General features: G+C 40.8%; 1 protein-coding gene across 1 annotated transcript; it reads left to right on the forward strand.

The window, feature by feature from the left end:
* The first annotated feature begins 887 nt into the window (after nucleotides 1-887).
* Nucleotides 888-14,939, forward strand: LOC311053019 (putative E3 ubiquitin-protein ligase HERC3). Its single transcript, XM_084068372.1, has 24 exons — nucleotides 888-1,231; nucleotides 3,246-3,366; nucleotides 3,471-3,547; nucleotides 3,733-3,957; nucleotides 4,331-4,422; nucleotides 4,635-4,765; nucleotides 5,435-5,565; nucleotides 5,898-5,974; nucleotides 6,103-6,218; nucleotides 6,323-6,382; nucleotides 6,501-6,606; nucleotides 6,826-7,022; nucleotides 8,102-8,255; nucleotides 8,345-8,419; nucleotides 9,489-9,596; nucleotides 9,684-9,773; nucleotides 10,864-10,989; nucleotides 11,288-11,428; nucleotides 11,597-11,763; nucleotides 11,884-11,950; nucleotides 12,037-12,095; nucleotides 13,295-13,478; nucleotides 13,921-14,020; nucleotides 14,207-14,939. Exons 1-24 carry the CDS (start codon nucleotides 1,003-1,005, stop codon nucleotides 14,419-14,421), a joined length of 3,048 nt encoding a protein of 1,015 aa, XP_083924498.1. The 5' UTR covers nucleotides 888-1,002; the 3' UTR covers nucleotides 14,422-14,939.
* Nucleotides 14,940-15,050: the final 111 nt, after the last annotated feature.

The raw sequence follows: 15,050 nt of genomic DNA on the forward strand, positions 1-15,050 counted from the left end.
ACAATCAAGCCTAAATTGCTTATAATAAGCGGACATGACAACTCTGCTCAGCTCTGATGTTGGCCGCGCCAATCACAATGACAGAATGGTTTACGCCTCCTGCAGCGCATTGGTATCGGGCACCGGATTGGTCGAATATAAATGGTCAAAGGAACACGAGCCAATCACATCGAATCACATGTACACTAACCTCACGTAACCTCGTCTGGAGGAGGACACTACGCGTGACTAGCCTGGGCTGGGATCATAGCATTTTAGGGTTTCTGATCCGGTTGGAGCGGAAATAAAATTACGTCATCAGGTGGCCGGAACCAATGACCGGAACCACTGGTGCCGTGTACATACAACATGATTCCTAGTTTTTGTATAATCGTTTCGTTTCTACATTGCTTACATCTACATTGCCCCCCACCCCGACAAGGACTTGGCATTGCAGAAGTTGAGGCAGGCCATTTGGTTTGACTCGGTTCCACAGACAAATGTTGTGAAAATAGTAGCAAGTCTACAAGCTGTAGATAGCAGATCTGTACTCGAGCTTAGAGCGGCTATTTTCACAATCTTAGCCTCTATCTAATATTATTTGGCCAATGTTGGACCAGTTGCTATAGTTGGCAATAGTTTGTTGATTACTCTTGCAGTAATGGTATTTTTTCTCTTTTCTCTCTTTTTTTTTTTTTTAGATATCAAAAAGGTCTTAAAAGTCCTTAAATTGTCATATATGGGGACCCCGGGACCCCCCAAAAAATCATGGGGGAGCCCCCCTCCAGGTTCCCGATGGGCATAATTCAAAATAAATGTCCGATAAGATGTTAGCCGATAAGTTTCGTTTTCGAGGAAAGAATGAAAAGTTTCAGTTTCATTTTCATTTCTGACCATAATAGTTCACATTCAGAAGTGACGTAGGGTACCGGGTAGGCTAACGTATTTATAAGGAATGAGTTTCTCATATATTTTTTCTTTGCTGCCTCTGTTTTACATGAGGAGGATTCATACCAGGACATCATGTTTTCGTGGGGAGAAACCACGCGCAATGGATTTGGTTTAATGAAAGAAAATGATTTACTCAAACACAATGCAGACACAGGAGTCAGTTTTACGCCCCCCTTGAATCCTCCTGTTACTCTACTGTCCGCAAGTAATAAAGTGATTGTAGTTACAAGGAAAGATGGCAAGGTATCAATTGTTCGAATTCAAGAGAGTCAAGAGGGGAAAACAATTACTTCCAGACCAAGTAAGTTGATCTATATCATTGAATAATAATGCATGTATTTTATGTATTTTCATTTTTTGTCTCCGTAATTACTTTATTAGGCTATGTTTATATTTGTGTCTGGTGGGTGGTCTTTGTCTTTGTTTGTCTTTGTCTTCTTCTGTAAGATTTTTCACAATGATTCACATAATGATTGATTGATTGATTGATTGAATATAACAGTACAGGTACAGGAGGTAGTACAGTACAGTTAAAGGCTATGCTAAAAAGATATGCACAAAAAGCCCCAGGGGGCTTGTTTACATTGTGGTCCATTGCACTCAATTCATCAGTAATATATATAATACATACAATACAATATAAAACATATTGGAATAAAACTCAGTAGCATCATAAGGTATACTTACAGAGAAAGTAGGGGTGGGGGCAGAGGATTCTATTATCAAGGTGTTCTAGGAGTTAAACTATGCTCAATTGTATTTTAAGGTCATACGGTACATATCATATATAAAAATTGGCTACTTCGAGGGCCGGCTGGCGGACTTTGGCCATGTCACTCTGACTCAGACATAACCATAAACAAACCCGATATGCCTGTGTATAGGACCACGGCCATGTCACTCTGAATCAGGCATAACCATAAACAAACCCGATATGCCCGTGTATAGGACCACGGCCATGTCACTCTGAATCAGACATAACCATAAACAAACCAGATACGCCCATGTACAGGACCATGGCCATGTCACTCTGAATCAGACATAACCATAAAAAACCTGATACGCCCATGTATATGCATGTCACTATGACTCAGACATAACCATAAACAAACTCGATATGTCCACATATAGGCATATATGGATATCCAGTTGTCCAGAACCACGATCCTCTGATCCAACCAATATGCCAAAGTCGGCATGCGCATCGGCAAGGACTCGTTCAGATATGCGGTTGTCCAGAACCGCCGATCCGACCAATATGTACATATATGGGCATATATGGATATCCAGTTGTCCAGAACCACCGATCCAACCAATATGCCCATTTGGGCATGCCAATATACAGAGTATGGGCATATACTAATGACATCAGGACTCTTCATATATGGGCATAAAAGGGGCACAGGTAGACAGACAGATACAAAGATCTCCATCTCCATACAGTATCTGGGCACAAAAGGGACACAGGCAGATGGGTACAACGGGTACTTTGACAAAGCCCCTTGATATTGGTCGGATTGGCGGTGCGGCGTAGGTGTGGGGGCCTCGTAGCGGCCCAAACTCTAGATGTGTATGTATGCAAATATGCAAATATATAATGCAAATTTCCAATCAGCCAATGGCAACATGGCTGATATACATATGGTCAAGAAAGACAATGTGCTGCAGTTCAAACCGAGCATTGAAATGGGGAAGAAAGGTGATTTCAGTATCTTTGAATGTGACTTGAACCATTGAAACAAGGCAGGATGGATCCATTCCTTCATGTTTTAGATGCCAAATTTTGCCCCTACCCTATTGTCCAATTTTGGTGAGCCTGCGCGAATTGTAGCCTCAGTTTCCTGTTCCTAGCTGACAGGAGTGGCACACACGGTGTGGTCTTCTGTTTCTGTAGCCCATCTGCCTCTGTCAGCTCGACTTAGTCTGGCCATTGTCCTCTAACCTCTGGCATTTTTGTCCATAGGACCACTGCTCAATGGATATGTTTCCTTTTTCGCACCACCTCTGTAAACCTTAGAGATCGTTGGGTATGAAAATCCCAGTAGATCAGTAGTTTCTGAAAGACTCATACCCGTCCGTTCGGCACCAACAACCATGCCACTTTCAAAGTCACTTAAATCACCTTTCTTCCATTTTGATGCTCGGTTTGAACTGCAGCAGATCGTCTTGAACATGTGTACATTCCTAAATGCATTGAGTTGCTGCCATGTGACTGGCTTATTAGAAATTTGTGTCAACGTGTGCAGTTAGACAAGTGTGCCAGATAAAGTGGCCGGTGAGTGTATATGTATAATTGTATGATATGTTTTTCGTAGAGCCTGTCCAGATCAAAGAACAAATTTGGTCAGTGAGCAGCGGTGATGTCTCTGTTCTTTTACTGTCCAGGAGTGGCGTCGTTTGGTGCCTCGACCTCAATGGCGATGCATCTGTGCCAAAGTGAGATCCACTAGCTACTTGCTTTCACACATGCACTACAACTGAACTATTACTTGAGTAAGGGTTTGCACAATTGAAATACTTTTGTGTGCATTCTCATGCAGACTCCTGGATAATTTTCAGAACAGGAAGGTTATTCAAGTTGCATGTGGAGACCAACATTCCATAGCTTTAACACAAGGTAAATACATGTACTGTATGCATATTTTTTATGTATTAACATTATTGTTGTTTTTATACTAGATAAGTACAATTATAATGTCAAATAATTTAATCTAATTTACTTGTCAAGAGGCCTACAACTAAATTCATTACATTCATGTAACCCACAACATTCTCACTATGGAGGTCCCTTTTCCTTTCCAGATGGTTTGGTGTTCACATGGGGCAAGAATACCAATGGCCAGCTGGGTCTGGGGTGTACGGAACGACCCAGCATCCGATCCCCGGAGCCAATAAAGGCTCTCTCAGGAGTACCACTGACCCAGATCACTGCTGGGGGAGACCATAGTTTTGCCCTGTCCCTCTCTGGCACCGTGTTTGGCTGGGGACACAACAGTGCTGGGCAGCTGGGGCTTGGAAACTCAACAGGTACATCTGCAATTATGTAATCTCTCAAGACAGATTCTGCTAACAGCAGAATTTGGGGATAGAGGTTCTTCCTTGGCCTACTGGGAGTGTGAGTGCAAAGTTTCAGTGCCGGAGATTAGCTCTTCACAGACGGAGACACACACACACACACACACGCGCACACACATGCACACACACACACGCGCGGACAGACAGGGGCAAAAACATTATCTTCGGCCTTCGGTCGTCTGACTGTCGGCCTGGCAGAGATAAACGATTGTTGTGTTATTTTATCTATTTTGGTATGATATCATGATCAACACAACCTTATAACCTTATAGTAGGCTAAAGTATGCAGTATATTGTAATGTTTTGCTGATACCTTCTCTTACAGACAGCTACACTCCAGTTCCGGTTGTGTGTCTCAGTTTGAAGAAGGCTATTTCTATCTCTTGTGGAAACAAACACACTGCTGTCCTTACAAAGGTTTGTACTGTACATATACGTACGTACGTACGTACGTACACATACTTGACAGATGCAATGTTTCTAACCAAGACATAAGCTATATCTTAATTTGCAATGAAGCAGCATTGATAACTTCCTGAACCCTTGTTGTCAAAGTTGTATCTGGTTTCCTGTTATTCTGCTTTCATTGAAGATGCATAATTCCCATAGCCTCTGATATTATATTGTAGGGAGGTCTTGTATTCACCTTTGGCAGTGGTTGCTATGGTCAGCTTGGTCACAACTCTCTACGAGATGAACTAAAACCTCGCCTGGTGGCAGAGCTGTGGGGGGCAGAGGTCACTCAAATTTCTTGTGGGAGGTAGGTTCATTACAACCGTGTTTTGTTTGTAAATGTAACAATTGGGGAAGTGGTAGCCTATGGTGAAAGATACAAGTGATTGGGAGGTCCTTGGAAGGGTGGCGAAAGCCTGGGTGAGATCATTTAATGAGAAACCCTTCCCCTCACGCTACAACTACTATCAAAGTGTGCCTCAGTAAGACACTAACAGTACGTTATAACAGCGGGCGACTCTCCGGACGATCGCCGGACGACATCGTCCAAAAGATAAATAAAATCCATCTTTTCAGATCAACATCGCCCCCCCGCCCACTTCGCCTGTAGTTGCCGGCTCTCATAGACATATAATGCACTTCCGGAGAATACTCTCCTGAATCGCCCGCTGTTAAAACGCACCGTAATACTTCTAATGGAGCTGCTCAGTTGCCCAATGCCCATAAAATACTGGTAGCACTGGCTGCTCAGATCCCACGTGTGAATCTATGTAACTAATGTGCATTGCTATAAAAGAGTTGTCATGCTCATTCAAGGTTGTCAGGTTAAATAATGATCAACAATGGACAATGGTATTGTATTGCATTCAATCATTCAAATATTAAGATTGTGGTTTAATTCAAGTTATCATTGAAATAGAGTTTCATGTCGTAACAGATTGGTTGAAACGAGTCTTTGTTTTTATTGTACTTTCAGGAACCACACACTAGCATTAGTTGGTTCCTCTAATAAGAAGATATACTCATTTGGACAAGGACAGAAAGGACAACTGGGTAACGGAGTCAAGACAGATCAGTCTGTGCCTTTACCAGTTAACCTATCACAGGGTACGCACTTTTTGGAAATCTAATATCAACACAAATATTTTCTGCATTTCATTTACTTTTTGCTTTCAATTTAATTTGCAATTTCACCACATCTTCAGGTTTTTGCTATGGTTACACTGTAAGGGCACGGTCCCACCGCACTTTTATTTTACCTCTGGGGCGGAATCTGCCAATGCTTTGTCAATGCAAATGCGTGGATTCTTGGAAAAACATGCGCAAGACCATGAATCCACGCATTTCCATTGACAAAGCATTGGCAGATTCCGCCCCAGAGGTAAAATAAAAGTGCGGTGGGACCGCGCCCTAATAAGGTTTTTGTTTTTCCCTTTCAGATGGCAAAGATGATGAGCAGATTTGTCACATATTTGCCGGGGGGAACTATTCTGTTGCACTGTGCTCTTTTGGTCAGGTACAGTATGACATTTTTCACTGTACTTAAGAATTTTTGGGGAATTAGCTTACGTAGTAATTCTGTTACGTGTCATCAGTAATTTTGGAAACCCTTAGTAGCATATTGTCCATTTATTCATATTACAGAAGTCTGAAGAAAAAGCCAGCAGTCCTGTTTCAGGCATCAAAACTTTGGATGAGAATACTGTGGAAATGTGGCTGTCTGAATGTCATAACGCCAAATCATGGAAGAGAATACAAAGGTGAGCTCATAGAAAGTTACGAGGCTGTTGTGATGCAAGTAAAAAAAAACAAAGAAGGGTTAACATTTATTTTCATCCACATGTAACTCCACACTTATTTGTAGAGACATCAAGACAACCTTCTCATCTCCAATGTGTTTGAATGGCAGCTTCCTTGACAGAAGGTAATAGAGAATGACTTACTTATTCATACACATAAATCATAATAATGAAATTATATTGAGTACATAGAGTGGTATCTCCTGATCTTCAGGAATATTTGCCTTATTATTATCCATGTAGCCTTGACAAGCATTACCAGACCTCACCAAGATACTCTGGCTTGGACATGTCCCTTGCTCGAATTGCTTTTGAGAAGCTGGCAACGAAAGACAAAGTACTAAATGAGGTATTGTAACATTACATGACATATCAATACTACTAATAATGCACAGCAAAACGAAAACAAAACAAAAGCTCAACAACTGGAGAGCAGTAATAAGACTGAGCGTACCTGCAACCAGTATCTGCTTTATGGGAATGTTCTTTGACCCACTATACGTTACTTGGCTTAAGCTTCCCAATGTATAGGGAATGTTGTTATAATGACCTACATTAATGTTTCAAGATTGAGATGGTGGTCCGAGACACTCTCCTCCCCTCACTGTGTAAGGACCCCATTGGAGTTGAGAGTCTAAGGGCTTTCCTGATAGTCCCAGAGCTCCTGAGAGTCTTGGTCCGGCAAGGCCACGGTACAGAGCTGACCGCAGCTGTCGCTGATGCTATCCTTTCATTGAACAGCAACAAGCTCCAAATCCTTGGTAAGTGGCTTTAAATTATGATGACCCACTGGGAGTATGCATGTAAAGTTTGACACCGATCAGTCCAGTAGTGTCCAAGACTAGCTGGGCACAGATGGACGCACACACACACAAACACACACGCACATGCACACGCACACACAGACAAAAATATAATCTCAGGCGTAGATTAAGTTTATCTGTGTGTGTGTGCGTGTGTGTGTGTGTGTGTGTGTGTGTGTGTGTGTGTGTGTGTGTGTGTGTGTGTGTGTGTGTGTGTGTGTGTGTGTGTGTGTGTGTGTGTGTGTATGTGCGTGCGTGCGTGCGTGCGTGCGTGCGTGCGTGCGTGCGTGCGTGCGCGCCTGTCTGTTTGTCTGTGTGTCTGTCTGTGTGCACCTCATCTCACAAACCACTGATCGGGGTCAAACTTTGGATGTACATTCCCAGTAGGCCAAGGAGGACACCACACAATTTTTTTAAAGTGACCTCATGATGACGCTTGAGCACTTTAGGTTTTGTCCTGTAACTCTTGAACTGTATACAAAAACAAAAACAAAACGATTCCTGGGATCATGAAAACTCTCCATAGGCCACACCCATTTCTACCTAACTAGATTTTCTAACCCTAACCCAAAACACACATTTTGCTACTACTCTGCAGTCATGTGCTAAAGTATTATTCAGACATTTCATATTCCTTGTCATCATGATTTGAGTGCACAGGGATCTCATTTTAAATAAGCCAAGTGGTTTTATGAGCGATCCAGTTTAGAGGACCTTGTATTGTGAATTGTACTTCCATGAACTTTTACCATGTCTTTCTAAGTATTCAATCAATCAATCAATCAATCAAAAAACCTTTCCGAAATTTGCAGGAGAGGCCTACAGGTGTTTCACAAAAAATCCCCAAATCATGAACATAGCATCTGATCGACTCCAAATTTGAGGGGCAATGCAAAAAGTGAATTCACTTACAGCAGGCTCATAAGGGGTACCATATATGCTCCAAATGTCACAGTTTGATGCAGAAAGTTACAAATAATCTTGTGAGTCCTGAGACAATGGTGTTTTTCTGAAATCTGTATCTTTTACATTTCTTCAGAGGTTATGGTCCAGAATACCCTACTCCTTTTTCAGATCTGCAGTGAAAACGTTCTGCACAGTGTCCGCAAAGCACCTTGAACTGACCAATGACCAGTACGACAAGGACTGCACATCACTATCAAGTATTTTGAGGGTTCTGCAAAAGATGTACAATGTGAGTGTATTTTGGATCCACAAAAGTTTCTAAAGAAGGCTTTCATGTTGTAATTTGTTCACTAATTTCATCCGATAATCTGCCTGTAGGTCAACAGCAAAAGCCCAAGATCGATACCTGCCAAGGTTTTCCACATCGACACAGTCAAATGTTTATTTCTTCGTGTAAGTGCTTACTTAACCCATTCAATCCGGGAACGCATCTGTGTATCAGTGTATCAGTGGTGCTCAAACTGTTCCCAAAAATTATGTTTTTGGCCGCTGATCCCCATCAAAATATGTTGTTCCAGGGACCCCCAGAAGCAAAGATTTGAGTTACAAATGTTGCTTCCAAAAATATATGTATTCAAAGATGTTCAAGATTTTTCAAAAATAGCAGATCTAAACAAGCTCATAGCGTGGCACTTGGTGCCACGCTATGAGCTTGTATGTCTGCTATTTTTGAATATCCAAAGTATAAAATAATGGTTATAGCTAAAATCTAAAATGGCACAGATGTGTACCCATCCACATATGGGTTAAACAAGGGGTGTATATGTTACAGGGAAATTGGAGAACCAGGGAAATTGGAGAAGGCGTGCTCGTTTTTACCACCCCACCCAGGCAATTCTGTAGAACCAACACTAGAGGGAGCCACGCATGCAAGCCACAAGGCTTCCCAACCACAGCGCACTAACATATATGGCCCCAAGTGTTCAACCACACACACACACACACACACGGCGCACGCACAAGCGCTCATGCTTTCAATTTGGTTTATTGAAAGCATGACTGTTAAGATACTTTTATTGTGTTCTGGCTTTTAACATTTGTTTTAGTTTATCCCTGACACACACACACACACACACACACACACACACACACACACGGATAGTGATCCATGAAAATATCTATTCTGTCCCTATCGGTTTACAACTCGGACGGCGCTGATTCGACTAGCAGAGCATCCGTCGGTTGGCGCGGGCACTCGCCGCTCCGCTTTCAATTTCCCTGGTTGTCCAATTTCCCTGTGACATATATACTGTAGTTCAATATACCTACTGTATTATAAACAAGTCAGCTTATCATGCAGAGCATGATAAGCTGAGTTAGATTCTACATCCTGTTTTTGCAAAACACATTGCAAAATGTGTTTTCCTTATGAAATAGCATAAGCCTATCCTAAAATGATCCTTCCATTTTGAACATTTGCCAAATGGATTAATACATTAACTTTATTTGTTTTTAAATTCAGCTTGCAAAAGTGTCTGAAGAATACGAGGAGATGGAGGCTTCACGTTGGTTCTGTCCTCCATCTTCCCATCAAGAGCGTAGGTTACGTGAGGCCCTGACATTTTATAAGGTATAGAATTTGTCTTCATATCAGATACTCCAGTCCCAGGTCCCATATTATCTTACACGTTTCTTCTATTTTAATGATGCTTTACAGAATGCAATCGACCACCTGATGGCATATCCCTGCATCATGGACACAACTGCTAAATGTGGATTTTGGACACTTCAGATATCTGTAACCGAAGTAGGCATTTTATCTGAAAATAAAGGATATATTCAGTGGTGTGTTCTACCGTGTTATGCCAGGGGTCTTCAACAGGGGGTCCGGGACCCCAAGGGGGTCCTCAGAGCTACTACAGGGGGTCCGACAAATCTTTGTATGATAGGATTTAGTTTGTTTTACATTAACCACTTGAACCCAGAATTCCTTTTCTGAGGGGAACATTAGCCGAAAATAGCAGACCTACAAGCTCTCAACGCCTCGCGCTGCGAGGCGTTGAGAGCTTGTAGATCGGCTATTTTTGGCAAAGAGGCTATAGGTGTAGAGGGAAAAAAGAGCAGACTAAGTTAAAAAAAAACTTTAATCTGAAACACAATATTATACAATATAGAGTAGGGGGTCCGTGCTTCATCTCTCTCTCAGCTAGGGGGTCCTTGGCCTGAAAACGTTGAAGACCCCTGTGTTATGCTATATACGTAGTATGATGTGCAGATCTTTTTGAAAACAAGCGTAGCCCCCTACTACCTTCAGTGGTGTAAAGTAACTAAATACATTTACTCAAGTACTGTACTTAAGTACAACTTTGAGGTATTTTTACTTTACTGGAGTATTTCCAATTTGCAGTACTTTAACTTAAATATTGTACTTTTTTCTCCACTACAATTATTTGAAAACTTTAGTTAGGGCGCGCTCCCACCGCACTTTTATTTTACCTCTGCCAAAAAAATCTGCCAATGCTTTGTCAATGCAAATGCGTGGATTCATGGTCTTGCGCATTTTTCTGGAGAATCCACGCATTTGCATTGACAAAGCATTGGCAGATTCCGCCCCATAGGTAAAATAAAAGTGCGGTGGGAGCGTGCCCTAACTAGTTACTTTGTAGATTTTGATTATCATTACAAAACATAAATAAAACCACTTCAGCCCTATATATATTTCGGCCATTTGAAGATAGCCGATCTACAAGCTCACAATGCGTGGGGCTGCAACGCATTGTGAGCTTGTAGATCTGCTATTTTCGAAAGCTTTTGAAAGATTGTAAAGCTCTTTGGAGAAAGTCACTGTATAAATAAACCATTTACTGTATGCATTCATCCACTGTTTTGGCTGACAGGAATTGCATGGACAACATTTTTTTCGCTTTTTTGAAAATAAACTGCTCGTAGGCAGGAGCACACTGCTGCAGGATACCTTTGATTGCCTGCGAAAGAAGTCCTGCTATCTCAAAGTGCCTGTAAAGGTAAATATTTTCTGTGATTTCAATTCTTTTTGCGATCCTTCTATTGTGATATTATTCTCATCTTACTGTTATGATTAAATCAGTCTCCTTATGAGAGAGAGAGAGAGAGAGAGAGAGAGAGAAGGGGGTGGGTTACAAGAAGAAACCGTCTGGTGGGATTTGGAGGTCAGCATGGCATGTAAGGGGTGAACATCCCAATCACTAAACTGCACTGTAAAAAACAAATCAACATTTTAGCCTTGCGAGTGGCAAGCGAATTCCATATACTGTAAAAAAAAAATGATTCACAAAATTTTAGGTCAAATTCAAGGAGGAGAATGGTGTCGATGAAGGTGGTGTGTCAATGGAGTTTTTCAACCTCCTTGGAAAAGAACTTCTCAACACAAAGCCACCAATACTACAAGTCAATGAGTATGGACTGGCCTGGTTCTCCCAAGACGTATGTACATATTTTCAAGATTTTCTATCTGATAATGACATTGCAGTTATGGAATACTTTCAAATTATGTTGTGTGTATGTACGCTATGTAAAGTAGCAAGGTAGAGAATATTTCTTTACTTTCCATGCCAATACTTTCTGTTTTGTAATCTTTTGTCATGCCCATAGGATGATAGTGTGTCTGATGAGTTCTTCTTGCTGGGCCTGCTCTGTGGTATGGCTCTCTACAACCGTTGTCTACTCAACCTCTGCTTTCCACTCGTCATTTTCAAGAAACTCTTAGGTTTGGATCCATCAATGGACGACATGGAAGAGATGGCACCAACCGAAGCACAGTAGTTACATTCAACTAGTCATATATTGTCTAATTTTTATGCTTAAATAAGGTTTGAAATGGTTGTGTTTTTAATTAGTTATAATTATATTTGATAATGCCTATTATTTCCCACAAACAGGGGTTTACAGGAGCTGCTGAAATATGAAGAGGAGATTGTTGAAGCCCTAGGGTTGGATTTTGGTTTGGTAAGATAAGATTTATACTCAGACATTATTTGAGTATTTACATGATTGCAGTGGTTTAACAGTAGCACAAACATCTCTGTTTTTAGTGTAGAGGGCAAACACTCCTACCAAACGGAGAGATGATCCCAGTAACAAAGGTCAATAGGTACGTCTTGATGATGGTTAGAATCACTTTATTTGTCAAATACCTGTACATTCTACATACTAGAATTTATGTTGTTGCTGTGAGAACATTTTGGTGTAGTGACCAGTGGTGGACGAATTAATCAACCCCAGTGCTTGAGACAAAGTATATAGATACTCCTGGACTGGTTAAATATTACTCCACTACAAGTGAAAGTTGCTCGGTCAAAGTTTTACTTGAGTGTACTTGCTTTTAAAAATACTTAAGTATTCAAAAGTACAAATTACAAAGTACTTTTTTAATATCAATCCATTGCTGTATTGAAATGTAGACATTGTCCCTCCAATCGCTTAAAGGGATATTTCACTTTCAAAAAAACTTTTGGTCATTTTAACATCTACTCAGGCTTTTGTGAACACCCCGGACCGTTTTTAAGTTGCTTGATTCAGTATTTAGATATTCATTTAATCAGACACGCCCCCTTATACAAACCCATTGTAACTTCAAACTCTATTTTAACCATGTTAGATTCATCAGAAACACACCGTCCTTTGTTCTGGTGACTGATATTGTCCTTCTAGTACGTGAGGAGATCGTGTTTTTGAAATTATTTCTTTCGTTTATTTTGAATCTTTTTGGGGGAAAATCTAAAACATTTAATAAAAGAAAAAAATAAAAGAAAAAAAATGAAAAAAGTTATCAAAAAAAACACGGCCCCTCACGTATTAGGAGGGCAGGGTGAGTCACCAGAACCAAGGATGGGTGTTTTTGATTAATCTAACATGTTAAAAATGGAGTTTGAAGTTATAATGGGTTTGTATAGGAAGGGGGCGTGTCTGATAAAATGAACCAAATATCTAAATAATGAATCAAGCAACTTAAAAACTGTCTGGGGGGCTCACTTAAGCCTGAGTAGATGATAAAATGACATAATGGCATAATGTACTTTTCCCCTTCCTATAAATGTAGTGGAGTCAAAACAAAATGAAATGAAAGTCATAAGAATCCAAAAAATACAAATACTCACGTAAAGTACAGTAAATTAATTAAGTACTTTACTCAATTGACTTCATTACTGTCCACCAATGGTAGTGACATGGATATACTGCTGTAGATGCATGCCGACATGATACATAAAACAGGACCTCATGGGATAGTTAATGTGAGTGTGACACTATTTTCTAATGATAATTAATCTTTCTAAATTCTGTCATTCACAGGCAGGAATATGTTGACCTTTACATTGACATGGTGTTCAACAAGTCTGTAGACGGTCAGTTTAAGCCGTTTCAGAGAGGCTTTTCAGAAGGCTGTCCCACACATGCATGGGAAATGTTCCTTCCTGATGAGCTGATGATGCTTCTCCATGGAGATGAAAACTTCAAGTGGGAGGAGCTGAGAGAGGTGAAGTTTGGAGAAAAAAAACTTGTATTGTTCGAATCCAGCCCTTTATTGCGCTGATCAGAGCAATTGTCACCAAGTTATGGCCATTTGAAGTGTTAAACACTGCTGTAACACTGCTGTAGTGCCCCGTATGTGTGCAATTTAAGTTGTTAAGTGCGACTATCTCATCGGAGACCCCTGAACAGTGTGTACAAGTTTGTTGAAGATTGCAGCAATGGTGCGCCTGTGCCCGTCGCGGGTCTGGTGTGACAATTCTCGCGGACGACCCCTGGGGGCCGCACGTGGCCCCTGGTGTAACTTGTCATGGCAGCCCCCTGAACAGTGTTTCTGCCAAGGTTGGTGCGGATTGGAGCAATAGTGTGCCCTGTGTGTAACTTGAATATATAAATGTATAACCACCAGTGCCACCACATTTATTTATTTTAATTTTCTATCCTGACAGAATGCCAAATATGAGGGATATGTCTACACGGATGAAGTCATCCAAAACTTTTGGGCTGTCTTCACAGAATTCTCTGGGGATCAAAAGAAGAGTTTCCTCAGTAAGTAAATACCTTTGCTTAATCTACTCAAATACCCTTACACTCAATGCTTATTTCACAATAAATACATTCTGGTACTTTCGTTTAGACACTCAACAGGCTTGGTATTGCAAAGCGTGGTATACATGTCACCCCCTCTGTCTTTCTGAAAACTTAAACGGAAAAATCTTCTGTCCTGTGTTAAAGCTTTCCTTACTGGAGCAGAGAGGCTGTCAAGAGCCCGTCTGTCTAGACTACGTGTGACCATCATGGTCTTGGTCACACCCGACCCTGATAAACACTATCCTTTGGCTGGGACCTGCTATGAGACCTTACATCTCCCTAAGTACAGCAGCATCCACATACTTCATCAGAAACTTCTTCACGCTATCACCTATTGTGATGTCATTGGGAATTACTGACTCAGCCAGTATGCGCTGTGAGTGAGGGAGTGGGAGGCTATTGATGTGGCAACATGTAATTTGCATTATTAGGAATCCCATCTGTTAATCCCTTGAGGATTTGGGGTTTTCTGTCTGCATACGTTTTATTGCACTTTTTAATTTGTACCGTATGTATTTATATACTGTATATATATATGTGCAAAATAAAGGAGGGGGGGGATCATCATTCTGTGTAATTTCAAATTTGGGATTAAGGATGGTTTCTAATGCAATGGCAGCAGAAGGCCTGGTTCCCTATCTCAGGACAAAAAAGGAGAATAAGAAAAATAAATAGCAACAATGAAATATGTAATATAACCAATTAAGTAATGTGATTGTGAAATTATTGATTTTGATGAAAACTTGTTGTGAAATGTGTTATCGCTTTGATGGTGTCACAGTATATGCAAATGCATAGACAGCAACAAGACATCCCTGGGACAACTAACAGGACAAAAAAGAATAAGAAAAGGAAATTGCAACAATGATCTTGTGATGTGTACTATAACCAATAAAGTAATGTAGTGATGAAATTATTGATTTTGATGAAGCCTTGTTGTGTATCGTGTATCACTTTAACAGTGTTACGTGCAAATGCATAGACAGCA

The sequence above is a fragment of the Gymnoscopelus microlampas genome (assembly GCF_963454915.1).
Source record: "Gymnoscopelus microlampas genome assembly, chromosome: 2".
Classification (NCBI taxonomy): Eukaryota; Metazoa; Chordata; class Actinopteri; order Myctophiformes; family Myctophidae; genus Gymnoscopelus; species Gymnoscopelus microlampas.